This window comes from Homalodisca vitripennis, unplaced genomic scaffold (genome assembly GCF_021130785.1).
Source record: "Homalodisca vitripennis isolate AUS2020 unplaced genomic scaffold, UT_GWSS_2.1 ScUCBcl_4876;HRSCAF=11305, whole genome shotgun sequence".
NCBI lineage: Eukaryota > Metazoa > Arthropoda > Insecta > Hemiptera > Cicadellidae > Homalodisca > Homalodisca vitripennis.
In genome coordinates this window covers 4,141-21,950 of record NW_025781022.1, presented here as the reverse complement: position 1 = coordinate 21,950, position 17,810 = coordinate 4,141, and the positions used below count along the sequence as shown (strand labels likewise).

The window sequence follows — 17,810 nt, the reverse complement described above, 5'->3', positions numbered from 1 at the left end:
TCTGTACTTTTAACATAAAACTTCAAGATTTATTTTGTGTCAAAGGAAATTTTAAGTAAACACGTTAATGCCCTGTGATGCAGCATCAAAATGATTTTAGAAACATTATTGGACAAGAAGCATACCAATTCTGTTTTCAACATAAACTACAATAAACACGAATATGGGAATAAATCACAGCACACAAACCGATTCTTATTTTGAAGTTTGTTTTTGATAATGGAAGGATTGTGAAAAATAGGATTTTTTTCAAAAATTTACCAATGTTCGGTGATTTAAAAAATCAGTAACACCAAGTCAAGTGTTAAAATAAGAAAATTACATAGTTCCTTGTATTTTGTTCATTGAAGGTGCGAGTGTTAATTAAAACACATTTCCTCGTTATCTATGACCTTTACACAGTATTTTTGTGAATGCAAATAATTGATACTAGTCATCTCTGAATTGACACAAAATTTTACTTGTTTTCTCAGTATTGATCATGCTCCCGATGAAGATGTTGATGAACCATTCCAAGGAGTACTGATACATGGGGTCAACACTGGCTAAGTCCGAGAGACAGAAGAAGAGGATCTGCCCACGATTTGCCACCGGAATGTACAACGCCCTTGTCTTGTCAATGTCCAACTGTGTCATCTCTGCTGCTTCCACTTTTTCCTAAAAATTCAACAGAAAGACATGTCGAATCAAGTTAACCTAAAATAATAACTTTAGAGAAAGTTTTCAGTGCTTAGTAGACACATTTTTAAAAGGATATAAAATAGATTTTACCAGATTTGGGATTAAAAGGTAAGTTTGTAGCTTGCTCCTCTATTCCTGAATCCAATACTTCAATGGTTAAGTGTAGTAGATTAAGTACGAGTCTATGTTCTTAGAGTAAGTGAACCACGCATCTTTCTTTTAAAAACTTGTTTCAATGAAAAGCCTTTTATTTTCTGCATTTTAGTTCTTCAAAATAATTTATTATTTAGCGGGTTATTGTTTGTGCAAGGTTTTGGAGCTGATTTGTAGCAGAATCTGATTGTTTGCAAATTATTTTCCTTATGGAGAGCATGGATGGATACTGTCCATAAGCTCTGTGTTTATCTTCCCTAGATCTTTTACTTTATTTTAAGACTAGTAATTTGGTTCTTATAACTGATAATAAGTGAGAAAAATCGAATAAGTTGCCTTTTGATGGTTTAGATATATTAGAATACTTTTGAAATCTACTGATTCATAGGTCTTTAATTTTAAGTATTATTTAATTTTTCCATATTTAATCGGCAATAAAATGTTTTCAATATTTTTCATTCAAATATGCCTGAAGCATTAATATGACTTGTTTCTCCTTACCTTCTGGCTATCTAAGTGAACTTTCTGTTTTTCTTATTTCATTCGGTAGAGTAAATCATTATTTCCTGACTAAATTCAAGGTCTATAACAGTACTATCCTCATCAGACTTCTTTATCTCTCATTTAGGAAACTCATAGTTCTCCGCGTCTTGCAGTGTTTTAAAAGAAACAAGAATATTTCTACTGTTTTGTAGGGATTTCTCTATCTAGATAGGTTTTGTAGGGAGTAATGTAATGTCTTTTTACATTCAAAGTCTGTTGAGTACAAAAGAAAACCACACAACATTTGACTCTGCTTTTAAAATTTTTAAGTTTTTAATGTAAGCAAGCCATATGGAAATGGCCTTAAAGTTTTACAAATACCTTAGTGGAACAAGTTTTAAAGTTCAGGGTTAGCTTTTGGAAGAAGGTTTCAGATTAAAGTCTTCAACAAGCTCAGTTGAAGAACTATAAGACTAATTTTCCCTGTAAGAAGAAAATTGAGAGAAATGTCTACAATAAACTATAGCTGTCAATATTCTTATACAATGGTGATGTACTTGTCAGTTTATTACATAAAATCAACAGCATAGACGTACCGTGACCAAACTTTGGGGGCCATGCAAAGCACATTAACATTTTGACAATTTGAAGGCCAATATTAAAAGACTATCATAACTGAACACAAAAACTCCATTAGTTGAAAAATTATTTTTAAATTAGTATTAAGGCTCTTTCAGGTAAAGGAACAAAGAACAGTACACATAGAGGTATTGATTTTTCATGGAAATTTGTGCTTAATAGGTACCTATGAAGAATCAAGAAAAAAAATATTTAAAACTACATTAACAGAATATTTTATTTACCTAAAACTACTAACATAAAAAAATGAGTTTCAAATATATATACGTAATTCATTTAATTAAGAAGTAGCCTTCTTTCCTTTTTGTTAGCAAGAAGCTCGACTAACTCGTCTAATTTATCACTCTCCATCCACTTACAAACTTCTTGTTCGATTGCCATAATAGCAATAGCACTCTCTTCTTTTTCATTGTGTTTCTCACATGGGTTTTCAGTCTCCGAAGAGTTCAAAATGAGTGTTACGCTGAAGCATTTTTTATTGGCTAGGAAAGTGCAATCTCAATTATATCTTTTACATCTGGTGTACTACCATAAAGTTGATGAGCAGAAAAAAATTAGCCATGTTTTTTAAAGTTATGAAGTTGTGTTGTCAGATTTGGAGAAAGTTCGGTTTGTAAAATAATTGAAAAATGTTATTGATTTGTTTGTAGTAATTTTCATAAAAACGGTACTCATCTTCAATAAATAAATTATAGAAATCAGATTGTGATCCAGATGATCCATCTTTGAGAACTGATAACTGACTCATTATGAAACACAGATTAAAATGATATAAGTTCCATTACCATATGAACACGTAGCATTAAATACTGTCTGAGAACGCAAGTATCACCCTGGCGACGTGACGTCACACCCTTCTGGTCATGTGTCTCAGCTCCAAGCCAAAATGGCACAGCCCTTGTATTAAATAGCCCTGTATCACACTAAACTACCCCATAATCTTAATGAAAGGGAATCTTGCCTGCAATCTTTTAGGGATTTAAATATCATGACATTGCCCTGTTTTGTATATATATTATTGTTTACTGGATGTGAAAGCAAATCTGCAAAGTTATACTGTTAGAGAAACCATACATACTTATAAAACTAGAAAAAAGTACATGTTAGAGCTGCCAAGGACCAGGCTTGAAAAAACAAAAGGTAGTCATATCTATATGAAAATAAAACTATTTAATAAATTACCAAAAGGAGGATGGATTGTAAATATAAATAGGTTTAAACGAGTTGTAAGCAAATGGCTTAAAGAAAAGGCATTTTACTCTGTGAATGAATATTTGGCCTGTGATATTAGTTCCTTAAGTTTATAATTTTGTCTAGTCAAGTTTTAAGTTTTTTAACCTTTATTTTATAGTTTGGAGATTTTATGTTTTTAACCACCTGACTTACATATTTTAAATATTTATATTGTTACATTTTTCATTGGGTTTTAATTGTATGTGTTATTTGTGTTTCTTGTCCAGTCTGTGTTTTTTATATATATATATTTACCCTACAATGCTTTCTTATTTCTTAAATAATTTTATACAACCACTCTCTATTTATACCAATTATTAGTTTTGTAAGTTCCTATATCTTGCAACATTCCTGTTAATTTTAAAATAAGTCTCCAATTATAAAATTGTTAATTTTTTAAGTATTACTGCCCAATAATGTGACGAAGTCTATTGTAACTAATTATGTTACTTAATGACTAATAAAGACATCTTGAATCTTGAATCTTGAATCTAATTGCATGATTTTGTGATTGCTTTGTTATGTCTAGTGTTTTCCTTTAAAAGTATTTTCCATTTATTCCAAATCCTTAAATGTATAACTAGAAAAAATTGAAATAATTCTGTTAATAACATGTGGATATTAATAAAACTAGTATCAAAATATGTATACAATTCTTGTTAAGTATATTGAATATTATGATTAATATGTAAATAATTCAAATTTCGATTTCTCAAAAAATCTTTTCTGAAGAAGGGGGGTCATGTGCCGTTTATAAACTCCGGTTAACAAAACAATTAGTTCGAGTTTTGTTTGTTTCCTTTTGTTAAAAAGTCAGTGTTTCGCAGATTTGTCGTCCATTTTCTCAAGTATCATATTGGGTCATTAAAATAAAAAAAATAGATAAGTTGATTTTACGTAACGTTTTATTTGATATTTCATAGACTTTTCCGATTTAACGTTTAAAACGGTGATAAAGGTAATAAAATAGTGAGTTAGATAAGAGATTCGCCCAACACTGATGCCAGATTTACGTTTATGAAAAACTACTGATCTGGCTCAACACCAGGGAACAGCTGATGGTCAACAGTGACGTGGCAACACTGTCTCAAATTTCATAGGGCTATTTTGGTGTGGGCTGCTCAAACCAAATCAAAATGGTTATTGCCTTTAGGCATATTAGCAATCAACATGGTCATCATTCTGTGTTACAAATCACAACTTATCATATGTAACACTTGTTATGCTCTTCTAATATTGTCATCCTGTTATCAGTTTAAATGCAGCGGATATTCATCGACAGATAAGTGAAGTGTACGATCCAAATGCAATGAGTGACAGCAAAGTGCGGAAGTGGGTGAGAGCTTTTAAAGATGGACAGGAAAATGTCCATGACGAACCACGATCTGGTCGGCCGTCAGTGATCACCGAAGATTTGGTGAAAGCCGTTGATGAAAAAATTCGTGAAGATCAGCGATTCACTGTTTCTTCATTAGTAATAGAATTTCCAAACGTGAGTAGAACCACATTTTTTAAAATTGTTTCTGAAATTTTGGATTTTCGCAAATTGTGCTCATGTTGGGTTCCCAGGCTGCTTACTGAGGAACACAAAAAAAGAAGAATGGGTATTGCTATTGAATTTTTTATTCAATATCATCAGGAAGGTGATAACCTTTTAGACCACATTGTGATGGGTGACAAGACATGGGTTTCCCACATAACATTTAACATTAACATTTATTTAACATTTTGATTTGTTTGTACTGCTATAATGTAATTGGGTGTATTTCCTATTTTATAGCATGAAAATAAAATAAAATAAATAATCAAATAAAATAACCCCAGAAACGAAACACCAGTCGATGGAGTGCCGTCACCGATTAAAGTGAAAGCAAAACAAACATTGTCCACACACAAGGTTATGGCGACAGTGTTTTGGGATAGACGTGGGATATTGCTAGTCAAGTTCATGGAGCGAGGAACAACAATAAATGCAGCCAATTACTGCAACACTCTGACTAACCTTAGACGAGCAATACAGAACAAGCGACGTGGCCTATTGACAGCTAGAGTTTCGTTGCTGCATGACAATGCCAGACCCCACTCTGCCAACCAAATACAAAATCTCATCAAATTGTTTGGTTGGAAACAGCTAGAACACCCGCCATACAGCCCAGACTTGGCGCAGAGCGACTTCTACTTGTTTCGCTACCTAAAAGAGTTCCTACGCAAGAAACGCTTCGACACTGATGACGAGGTGAAACAAGCAGTACAAGACTGGTTATTGTCGCAGGCGGCCGACTTCTGTGACACCGGCATTCAAAAACTTGTAGATAGTTATGACAAGTGTTTAAACAACAGTGGAAATTATTTAGAAAAATAGTGATTGATGTCTGGAATCAAATAAAACAAGTTAAAAAAAAAAATCTGTTGTGGTTTTTTTTTAAAATAAAAAACGTACCTTACTTTCCGAATTACCCTCGTACTATTTTATACTAATTTTATATTTATACTAATAACAACAGTTATATTTTCTGACTTGAAAGCTGCATTGTAAGATAGGTATACACAACTATTTCTGTATAAAAAGCTAACATTTTAAGGAACACTGGTTGTTTTTTTTTTTTTGTCATTACGTCCGTCATCTTATTCAAATCTTGACTTTGAAAAAGGATGTAGACATGGAGATACAAATTTATTTTGATTGAGTAAAATCAGTCACTGCAAATTTAAAATAAAATACAATAAAACCTACAGGAATAACTTAAAAATGCAACAATATTCTTCTTTGTAAATTAAATTTTAAGATATAACAGGATATAGGATATATTTTAGGATATATAGTTCATTTTAAATGCAATTAATTATAAAGATATGTTTATAAATAAACCTCTGTGTATCACTTTTATCTTCATAAAAAGTCATTCTTTCATAATGACGACAATATTGATAAAAACTGCAAGATAGTCTAAACAGTCCGAATGTACCTTACTGATACATATTTATCACATCAGTCCAATAATAACCAACTTACTGTAAGTTTAACAGTGAATAGTGCCAAATTCAATATCATAAGCTATGACATCTTAACAATTTCAATGTAGTATATATCAGTTAAAACTATATATCACTATTACAGACATTGCAGTACCTTTATTTCATCTGTTTTAATTTTAGATGCCTCCAACATCAAGATGAGGTCAATGTTGTCAACAGGAGAACCTTCTGAGGTGGTGAGCTTGATGAGGATACGGTCCTGGATTTCCTTGAGGTCAGCTCTCATTTGGGCGCTGCTGGTCACGATGTTGGATCGTAACTCCTCCAAGTCTGGTCTCTCCTGCATAACCACCAACGCCAGCAGTTGATCCTGCAGACCGCTGTACCACAAACAATAAAAAACAATACGTAATTGCTGTTCTTGCAGAAAATTAATGAGACAAATATACATGATGACAGCTTAGCTAAAAGATTCTTTGGAACATAGATGAAATTGATAAAAACTAATAGTACCATTGTTTTCGTAGAATATTATTCCAAGTATTTATTAGGTTTTTAAGTTGTAGTTTGGAATACTTAGCTGATTCCTAATTAGGAATTCCAGTAATATCAGAATGCCTTGCTATAATAAAAGACAACTGCAATGCTGTTGCGTCACATTATTGGGAAGGGGAAGGATTAAAGAGTTGTTACGAGTAAGGTGGAGACGCACATATATCTGCTGCAGTCGATCAAGGTGCAATTCTTGTCACTGAATGAGGTCTTCTCCTTCTTCTATGGGGCGGCTTACTGCCATGCACTTAAGCCTCATGGGCCTTTTGCGCACCCCGGAAGCACACCATGAAGCCTACCAATCTATGATTTCAGCAGTTCCACAAACCGCCGAAAACAATCTATCAGGTCCTCCTGGGAAAATTCACCACCCTTGTCCAAACTACCAAAGATGGTATACCGCTCTCTTGCTATTGAAGGGCAATCAAAGAGCAAGTGTTCGGCAGTTTCATCCTGCTTATCACACATTCTACAGAGCGGATCCTCCTGAAGGATGCCAACTCTGTGAAGATGCTTTCTCAGGTGACCACGTCCCGTGATCAGACCTATAACCCGAGAAGACATTGATCTATTTGAGACATTGAATGAGGTACCTGGGAACAAGCGTGAAGTTGACCAGGAGAATCTTGACAGCAACTTCAGGAGTATAGTGGGGGTTGGCCATCCGGGTGGTGAGGAACAGTCTGAAGTCCGAATTGAAGGGTACAATGACGTCACCTAACTTGATGACCACCTGGCTGCTCTGGACGAAAGTCTGTCGGGTCAACACTGGATCCAGGGCAGGGTCCAGCTCGAGGCCTACGTTCTCTATCAGCATGGGCTTCCCGAGTCTGACCGCACCTTCCAAAGAGCGCATCAGGTCCCTGTCTGTCAGCTTACATATGGTCAGCCCCTGTGCCTTGCCCTGGGTGACAACAGCTAAGATTTATTAACAGAATAACATCAGTGTTTATGAAATTTAAACATTGCCAAACATAAAAATAAGTTCAAATTCAACATCTTGAGATTGCTACTGATCTGAAGAACTAGAGAAGAATTTCAGACATAACTGTCACAATTTATATCTGAACACGGATAAAACAAAACAAAATAAACAAGCAATTTCTCCACTCATTGAAATTGAAGGAAAAGAAATAGTATTTGCCAAAGAAGTTAAATTTTTGGGGCTAACAGTTGACAATAACTTATCATGGGATGCTCACACCCAAAATTATTATAAATAAGATTAATTCTGGCTTGTACGCAATAAGAAGAATGTCTGATTTATGCAGTACTGACACCTTAAAACGTACCTATTTTTCTCACATTCAGTCCAACATTACATTTGGACTGTGCGTATACAGGGCTACTAAAAAAGAAAATTTCAATGCAATACTAAAAGTTCAACAAAAAGCTGTCAGAACCATTTCAAAATTACATTTTTTTGAATCTGTCAAAGAACATTTAAAAAAATTAAATATATTAACTAAATGTGGACTTTATATTTTTTAAGCCATCATGTATGTTAAACATCAAACATCCATCAGTAGCAGTAATGTGGTGCATCTCTATGACACCAGATATAAAAATGTAAGTTATTTGTGATCCCTTGTCATCATTTGGAATTATATAAAAAAATACATTATATGTAGGAAATACATTTTTTTTATTCCTGATTATATAAAAAGTGAGGGTAAATTTACTTGTTTTAAAAGAAAGTTAAAAGATTTTTTGGTAGGATTAACTTTTATTCTTCAGAATAATTTGAGCACTTTCCCTTAGGACCTTAATATTAAATTTTGGTAATAATAATTGCATACTGTTTAACACTTGTTAGGTATTAGTTATAAATTAAACTATAAACTTTACATTACAGTTATATATTGTAATTTGACTACTTTTTCATTAAATTGACACTATTCAATGTACAAAATGTGAAAATGAATGAATTAAGATTATTTTGATTTGATTATATTCTATCGTCAAGTCTGATCTTAAGTATGAAAATATATTACAATCCCAAATAAAAATTCAGAGTTTTTCTATGAAAAATAATAAATAGCTAACCATATTCTTAACCCAACGGTTAGCCTGGCCTTGTGGGTCGATGAACAGGGGCCATCGCTTGGAGTTGAAGACAAGGACGGCGTTCTCTGTGGACAGAACGTCTCTGGGCAGACCGTCCAGTTGCCAGATGCGGATAGTAACTGGGTCTCCCAGTGTGGACACAGGGTTACAGTCTGCAGTGTGGGGGACTCCAGCATTCGTCACCACATTGTGCCAGTCCTCCAACAGAGCGCGTCTGGGGTACTTGTCGGTGAACGGACCCATGTAAGCCACACACCCTGCTCACAGTCATATTGTTTCCAGTTCAATACTTCTAAAAATTAGGGTTATTTCAAATACTGTAAGCCAGACTTTATAATCTGAATTCTGGAGTATCTACTTTCAAATTTTCAGAATTAAAATATGCTTTTTATGCACAACGTTAATTTAGCTGCTTAACACATGTGGACAGAGTTTACAGAGTTTAATCCTGCCATTGACCTAGCAGGGATCACTTCTGGTTGGTTTATACCTTCCAGTTGAACCCACACTGGGCACAGCTAAAACCGACGTGTCACTTAAATCTGGGCAACCTTTTAAAGGAGCGGCACTTCACTAACAGCAAATATCGAGATTCTCGGGCGCAAGGGTAATTCAATAGGTCTAGTCTACAGCTGGAGATAAATGTTGGAGTTGGTGGGGTTTGTTCCCTAAGAGTCAAAGGTTTTTGCCAGCCTTGACATAAGGGAGTGCCTCCCCCTGCCTGCTTTGACTGGAGAGGCTGTTCAGAGCTGGCCTCCCCTTCTTTTGAGGGGACATGACTTGAGATTAGTGCCCTAAATTCTTCCTTATGGATCTCGATAGGCAGCCTCTACCCCCAACCTTACCCATCCAGAATATCCTGTCACTTCGGAAGCAGCGCAAAGGTCCTTATAGGACTAGGTGCAATTTATAAGCTTCTTGTTCTAAGAGAAAAAAAATCCTGCCATTTAGATTTACAGAGAAGTATATTATGGGCTTTTTGAGAGCAAATAAATGGACTGATATGTGCACAGAACAAAACAGCATGTGCAGAAACAAAAAATCAACTACTTGATATTGAGTAAGGCTACCAGTCATATTGCAGAGATATACAGGAGAGAAATTTTATTTTTTCACACACTATAACTAGTATCAAAATTGATTTGGATATTGCATGAATACTGTCAAGAAAAAGCACTGAAGCCACCCTTCAAATAACCAAATAATTGGACAACCTTTTTGTTTATATTTTATGAAACTTCCTAATTTTACGGTATGTTTTTAAGTTTTACTAGGGAAACATTAAAAGTAAAATAGAATAGCTACTAAAGGCATACCTGCACTGATCAAAATATCACCGACCAATGTCTTCATATTCTCGTTGATGTTTTCGATGGTCTGTATCCAGCGCAGACGCTCATCTGACAATCCATTGACCAATCGGAATGCACGGTTCATGCGCTCTTCGCATAACCGGGAGTTCGCTTCCAGCTCGTTCTTGCGGTCCATTGTCTCCTGCAGTGTCTGTTCCAGCACTGCCAATCTGTCCATCACCTGAATGTCAGGAAAAAAGACATAAAGCGATGCAGGAAAAGATATAGAAAGAACAGTGATGATTCCATCTGCTCCAGCATGTAGGTTCAAGGGCAAGGAATGTAGATACCCTTCAAATTCAAAGCAATGACATGAGCTGGATCCTATAAATGTGTTATAGCACCATAAAAGCATCATACAGAATACACAAAACAAGGACTCACAATGAGAGCTAAACAATGGGGAAAATAAATTGTAAGACCTTTATAACCTGGTAATCATCAAACCAGAGAATGTAAAAAATCAAAAGCACAAGTCCATTATTACATATATTAACATGTTACATGAGAATAACCTATTTCACAATTCGATATCTTAATAAATGTCAGTATTTTTAAAGTAGTAATCAAATATGCAATATTGCTATTAGAAAGAAAAACATTTTAGCCTGCTCTACACCACTTATCCAACAAATTTGATTCTTTTTCCACCTTGTCCTCTTTATAAAAAGTACTTTTGTTTTAATTCATTCGGTATCATACAAATAGAATATATATCATGTAATTTTAATAAAATTTTTTTTATCCTGAGTGAAAAAGACTGTTTCTCTCCACGCTTAGTCCTAAATACTTATATTTGTGTCCTCAGAATCTGAGACTTTTACAGAAGCCGATCAGATTTGACGGCTCCTGTTCTCTGATGTCCTTGGGGCTGAGGAGATATGCTCCCAGGAATTTTTCAGAATTTTTGATATGGCAGGACAATTTAACCAAATATGCTCCGCTGATTCCTCCTCTTCTCCAAAGAGTCTACATTCGTCAGTCTGGTTAAGGCCCACCCTCATAGGATGTTTCCTTAGGGGGCCATGTCCTGTCAACATCCCTAACATCATTCTTATTTCCTCCTTACACTGATCTAGGAGAGCTGCTCACCCTTTAGCATAAGGAGAGATAAACATTTTAGATTGTCTTAATCCTGAGGCTCTACTCCAATAATTAATGTTTCTTATCCTCTTTTCCTAATCTTTTACAAGAGCTGTGCTGTAAAAAGGAGTTGCAAAATACTTTACCTGTTGCATTCTGGCTTTAGCCTGGGCAAGAACAGCTTCAGTTTCATCCAATTTTGCTTTGGCCACTGCCAGCGCAGCTTTCTTCGGCATCACTGCACGGTACACAAAGTAGTACTTGTATATGGCGTGCACCCACATGCACAGCGACGTACACGCTTTCGACACCTGTAAAACACAGTGACCAGCAGCTTATGACTTATTTGTACTCTACAATCTATAAACACTAGCAGTCAGAGGTACTGAAATGTTTTTTCATCCTTCCTGGAGAGGCCTGATGTACCTGAACAAAAGACAATATCTATTTAGACATCATACTTAGATTCCTTACTAGGACCAGTTAAAAGAATTCGTTGGATCTAGTCAGTGGTACTAATAGAAATGGCCGTTGATTTACACTTAAAAAAATTTATCCAGGAATATTCCATGTACATACAATCAAGTAAAAGTGAAAAACAATACCAGTTTAAGTGACAATTTGATTATTGGCGAAGGCTTAGCTTAATCAAACTAGGCCCACTCCTGTGATTTTAGATTCATTAGACGAAGTTATTGAGCAGATATATTTAGTATCTATTGAACAACACTTCTTAAAAATTTCATTCAAAAACATGAATGGAAATTTTTTATTTTATTTTATTTAAATTAGACGAAAACCTCTGAAAAACTAGACTACTATATATACGCAATAGGAATAAAATAGTTAGATTAGTTCTTAAGAGCTCTTAAATAGGAAGATGATATAAAAACAAACTGATATTCCATAGTCAACATACAGTGATGATTTTTGCTGGTTGGAAGTTGGGGTTGTTGATGTAGGGTTCGAGTTTGGCGATGAGTGCCTCTGTCATGTTTTCCTTGTCGTAGTTCATTAGGGAGGTGAGGAAGGCTCCGGGGTCCGACAGCATGAGGCGGCCCGGCTCCCAGTAATCCAGGACCTTCTCTCCCGGCTTAGAGCCCGCCACCTGCCAGCAGTTATGCCACGATTTACAATTACTGAGACCTCTTTGGGACCATCGTGTAACCACAAAATGTTGGAGTTAGTGCTTGACTTTACAGCCTATTACATTAAGAAGAGTAAGCTATTGTCACTAGTACTCTTTTTTTGTAAACCACTAAAAAATATTGGATACTAAAATTCTTCACAGTTTTTAATTTAAATTTAAAATAAAAAATTATATGTTATAACTTTTTTCAGTATTATAATACATTCAATTGATGTTTATTATGAGATGACAGTTATATATTGTAGGTACGTCATTATGTAGACTTGTACTCTGATGATAAAAACTACTCCCTGTTCACTAAACAAAACAGAAGGCTACATAGACATTTATTAGAAATTGTAAAGTCTAAGAAGAGGTGAACTCACCTTGTTTGGCTTGATGTCTTTTACTATGCATATGACCTCTAACACCAATATGACCCCGGCAGGAGGTCTCTTGAGGGCTCTGACCTCAGTGATATCATTCTTATTGAGTGCCTTGAGGCTGTCCTCGGCAGCACGTAGCATTGGCATTGCTTCCTCTATAAAATTTTATACAATGTTTGTATATTACTAAATAAGAAGTAAATGTTTCATCTTGGACAACAAATCTATGCGCATGATGTCAAACTAAGAAAAACATAGTTAAGTACTGACTTTTGTATCACTAAGAAATTAACATGTTTAAGTGTTCAATTTCAATCCTAAGTACTAGAAAATTTTTCATTTTTTAATTGAATACAGAATAAAGAAAAATGTAGGTACTTTCGTTAAGACAACTCTTAATAGCAAAGATATTAACTCTGTGTTTTTAACTTCTAGTGCTGGACAACAAATATGTATCTGTGTTTTGGGATCATGGGTAAAGCACATCTCTTGTCTTGACTTGTGTAAAAGGCCAAGAGAGGGAGAGTTGTTCTGTTGCACCAGTACAAGGTTGCATTTCTGGTGCAGGTTGGGAGTTGAAGTGCACCACTTCATGAACTGCTAACAATGAATACGGATTTGCCCAATCCGAGTAGGTCTTTTTGTTGTATTTTATAACTATGGAAAGCAATTCACTTTTAAATACAAAACTAAAACATTTACAGACATTAGCTGTGTTATTAAACTGTACTTTGGCTACTTCTACGGTACTGTAATGTTTTAAGCCCACCCTGTTTTTCAGGATGTATTAACCATTAGAAGGCAATAATAAAGTTAAAGTTGTATTAGGTGTTTTAAAGCTTAAGAAACAGAAGTTTTGGTGTTATTGGCCACATTTCAGAAAATACCATATGGAATTTATTGGCATTTATATGTTGTTACTTATTTTGCACAAACTTACAATTTTACTTTGAACAAATTTATTTGTACTCAAGTTATTTAAAAACAATTGGTTTTTCTCTATTCGTATGTAAAATGTTGTGTAATTTCAAAAGTGGAAAAATGCTAATAAATAATGGCAAAACTAAATTATAAATTATAATTAAATAATTAGTAATTATATTATAATTAAATTACTAAAATAACCACTGAATACTGATAAATGGGGGTTATTATTTTTTTCCAAGTTTTCATCTTGTTATACAATTTACATGCAAAATATGGAAATAAATATATTCTATTCTATGTACCTAAGTCAGCCTGGGCATCATCTGCAATAGCTTGACATTCAGCTGCCATTTGGGCTGCGTCTGCCTCCTGGACCTCCACCTCCTGGCGAGTCTTCTCTGCCACCTCCTGTACATGTGACAGATGTCAGTATGATAGTGTTTGTATCTTCCCGGGATTTTATGAAAGAAAGACATATGCATGCATATACATTGTTAAATCAGTAAAGTAAAACAATTGACATTACTGCTTTAATTCTATAAAATTACACTTCAGAGACCAAAACATATGTCTGTGATGTATTTCAGATTTGAAGTGATGTCAATTTGATGAGAGTGGCAGATTATAACGCCAATTTGCTATGTGTCACCCCCACGTTGGTTGCGATAATTTGCTGAAAGTCAGTTCTTTAGAGTTATTGACTCACCATGTAGTTGTACGCCCCTTGTCACCAGTGGCACGTTGTTGTACCATGTTGCTCATCATGGTATCGGTCGCCATCTTGCCCAATGCTAGCTGTATTCCCTCGGTATTACTCAAAAATTATTAGATTTGAACGTCTCTGGTGTTATCACCAGAGACAAGTCTGTGTGTATGTCAGGGTTCCAAAATATGTTAAGTAATGATTACAAAATTTAACATCACTCCACACTTTTTATAAAAGGGATATTTAAAGAAAGTCAAACCAAGTGACCACGAGATTAATTTATTAAATGTCACACTCTCAACACATATTATAATTTCACTCACCTTGCAGTGCTTTGATAATTTGAAAAGTCTAAACAATATCCCATCCTTGATTAAATTTCAATATACTATACAACAGATCATTACTATCCCAGGAGAACTAACACAACCTCCTTGCTTCGAGTCTGGTGAAAGAAGAGCGAATCTCTGTATAAAACGACGGATACCAACTCAAAACAATACTCATCCCCTCTCTCGTTCAAATCAGCGTCTTCACGAATAAATTTATTTTAATTCTTTTTTTATAATTGTCGAAATTTATTACGTTTACTATAATTAATCAATTTAAGTATTTCTATTTTCTTTTTATTATTTTTTCAAAGCTTTTTATTTAAATTTTTAGCAACATGTGCTTTATGACGTCATCAATATACAAGTCATTCATACCACAATTGGCTTTTCTGCGTAATTCTATTTAATGTTTTTGTAAAACACGAATTTTGGTTATGTTTACTTCATTTTAATTAATCAAATCTTTTCCCGAATAAAGTTCAATAAATTTCTTCGTTATTAAATAAATCTCAATTCCGACAACATGTGATTCACTGACGTCACAGTCTGCCGATTCATTGACGTCACAGTCTGCCAATTCCCCGCGAATATTCAAATGTCGTAATTTGACCTGTTACAACTGTGTACTCACATTACGTATTTGAAACAATAATCCTTTTCACTAATCATTTGAAAAGTTACCACATCTGGGAAACTCCTATACTTATGACACATGACATAGAGGGGGAGTTGATTCTGTTCAACATAATCGGGTACTTTAAAAAAGACTCCTTCATTTCAGGGTGGCATATTTTGTAATTATTTACGCCAACATATAAAAAACAACCAACAAAACTAAATTCAAACAAAAATATTTGTTAGAAAACCCACTAAATAATGAATATTTTAAAACTCTATTTAATACTTTGTGGAATGTATAAAAGCATTTTATTGATCTTTTATTACTCTAAAGTAATACTATTAGTTATACTATTAATTTTAACATTATAAATAATAGATATTTATATTTTGCATTTAAAGTAAGCCTCTATACTTCAGTTTTGCTTATTGCCTTACACTCCATTATTATACATTATGTAATTTATAATTTTTGTTAACGCCGTTCTAGTATATTCTATAGTTGTGTATATGTTCTGTACTTTACAAATTGAGAATTAGTGGATTGAATTGAACTGAACCAGCACAAATTCCAGAGCGGTTCTGGAATTACAGTGCTGTTCAAAAAATGTTCACTTGAATTTATTATCAACAATTAGAGGTCTTGCTTATGACTTGTAGAGTCAATGAAAAAAACTGTATTAGAGAATTACAGCTAAATAAAGAGTGAAGAGGAAATTTTTATTATTAGTAAACCTCAAAAGTTTCTAAATACATAACAAAATTACTGAAACTGCAATTTTTTGCTTGAGAAGCTTCAAGATGAAAGATGTTAAAATATAAAATTTTTATTGTTCAAATTGCACTGACCCTGTCTCCTTCAATCTCCACTAGCATCTCTTGAGCTGCAACCTGAGCAGATTCCAGTTGAGGCTTCATCTCTTCCAACTCTTTCTGCATCACCTTCACCATCTCTGCAGTGTTAAACAACTTGTCTAGACCTGTACAGACAATCGTTTTAACATATACCAACAACATAAAGACTACAATAAGAAAGGAACATTGAAAGATTTAGTTTATTTATTTAAGGACCATAACTAACAGTATTGTCTTCATAAAATCATTCATAATACAAATATGTTTGTCTCTATGGAGCTCCTACTTGCCTACTGGTCATTTTGTTCATATAGTAAGTTCATGGGAGTGCTTTCAGTGAACCATATTATAGGTATGATTAAATTGATATATTAATTCCAAAATAACTGAGATCTTTGAGTTATGACATATTCAGATCACAAACAGTTTGATTAGTAACTTGAGGAATAGGATATATGCTCTTGAAAATACTGAATGTTCTTCAGTATTAATAGTTATTGGCTGGGCATTAAAAAAAACTTATCACTCAAAAGGCTTGAAAGTTTTATTTCTGTTTGTCTATCTGTCCGCACAATCTCTCGAAAACGAACTAATCAATAGACTTAAAACTTGAAGCTTCTTTTCTTTAAAGGCAACATCGAGTTCGGTGATGATGCATGTCACTAGATGGAATTTGGCTGAGCGTTAATGAATATTTTAACATTGGTCTTATATGTAACCATAGTAAAAACGAGAAAATAAATAAATCAATAAACAAACTAAGTACAATCATATGAGATTTTAACGTGTGGCATCTTTATTCAAAGAGTAAAAAGAGAACAAATTATGGAGTGGAAAGTTAACATTAAACATCGGTGACAAAATTTGACTTCAGTACATTCTTTCGTTGCAGTACCTTCCCTAGCTCATAGCACCTTTATTATTTGAACAAGGCGGACTTCCACCTTATTGTATTAAAGAATGGTAAAAGAGAGTGGAATATATAAGGAAAAGAACCTGATTGAATCTTGGCCAACAAAATAATTATTTGTGGAGAGTCTATTGTAAGCTAACTAGCTCCTGATGCCTTCTGAGGCCTTAGGAAGTCCTCCAGTTCCTTTGAGGAAAGGAAACACTTTTCTCCAACTTGCTTCTAAATCTGGTTTCCTTTCCTTTTACATCATACGACCATCCCTTTCACATAATTGTGGAATTACAACTACATTTCGAGGATTTTTGTATCCTATTTTTAAATGTACACAAATTAGTTACAGATAATAATGAGGAACTTGCCAGTCTGGAGTCGTAAGATACTCTGCAGCATCTCAGCCTTCCTCTTGGTCAGCATGGCAGCGAAACTCTGCAGCAGCTCTAGATAAGAGGTCGGGGTCACATAGTTGTGTCGAGATAACTCCTACAGCAACAACGGTTTTGCTATTATCATCAATCATTGTAAGTGAAATGGCTAAACCAAAAACCAAAACGTTGTAAATGTTAAAAACTGTTTAAAGACAACCAAAATCCAATCATACAGAGGACAATTGCACTAACAATTAATACATTGAAGTATCAAACAATGTAATGATGAGTCAAGTTACACTACAGGCATTTTCTGTGACTTATCTAAGGCCTTTGATTGTGTAAACCATACACTGCTGC

The 17,810-nt window shown here is 34.3% G+C and overlaps 1 protein-coding gene across 1 annotated transcript in view; it reads right to left on the bottom strand.

Moving 5' to 3' along the window:
* Nucleotides 1-17,565, bottom strand: part of LOC124373140 (dynein axonemal heavy chain 1-like) — a gene marked incomplete at both ends in the record, with an annotated part of 41,258 nt that extends 23,693 nt beyond the window's left edge. The window contains 11 exon segments of the mRNA XM_046831536.1: nucleotides 462-657; nucleotides 6,320-6,545; nucleotides 7,311-7,621; nucleotides 8,764-9,041; nucleotides 10,101-10,317; nucleotides 11,366-11,530; nucleotides 12,139-12,327; nucleotides 12,735-12,889; nucleotides 13,964-14,069; nucleotides 16,167-16,297; nucleotides 17,445-17,565. Of these exon segments, the coding sequence (XP_046687492.1) occupies nucleotides 462-657; nucleotides 6,320-6,545; nucleotides 7,311-7,621; nucleotides 8,764-9,041; nucleotides 10,101-10,317; nucleotides 11,366-11,530; nucleotides 12,139-12,327; nucleotides 12,735-12,889; nucleotides 13,964-14,069; nucleotides 16,167-16,297; nucleotides 17,445-17,565 (2,095 nt within the window).
* Between the last annotated feature and the right edge of the window lie 245 nt (nucleotides 17,566-17,810).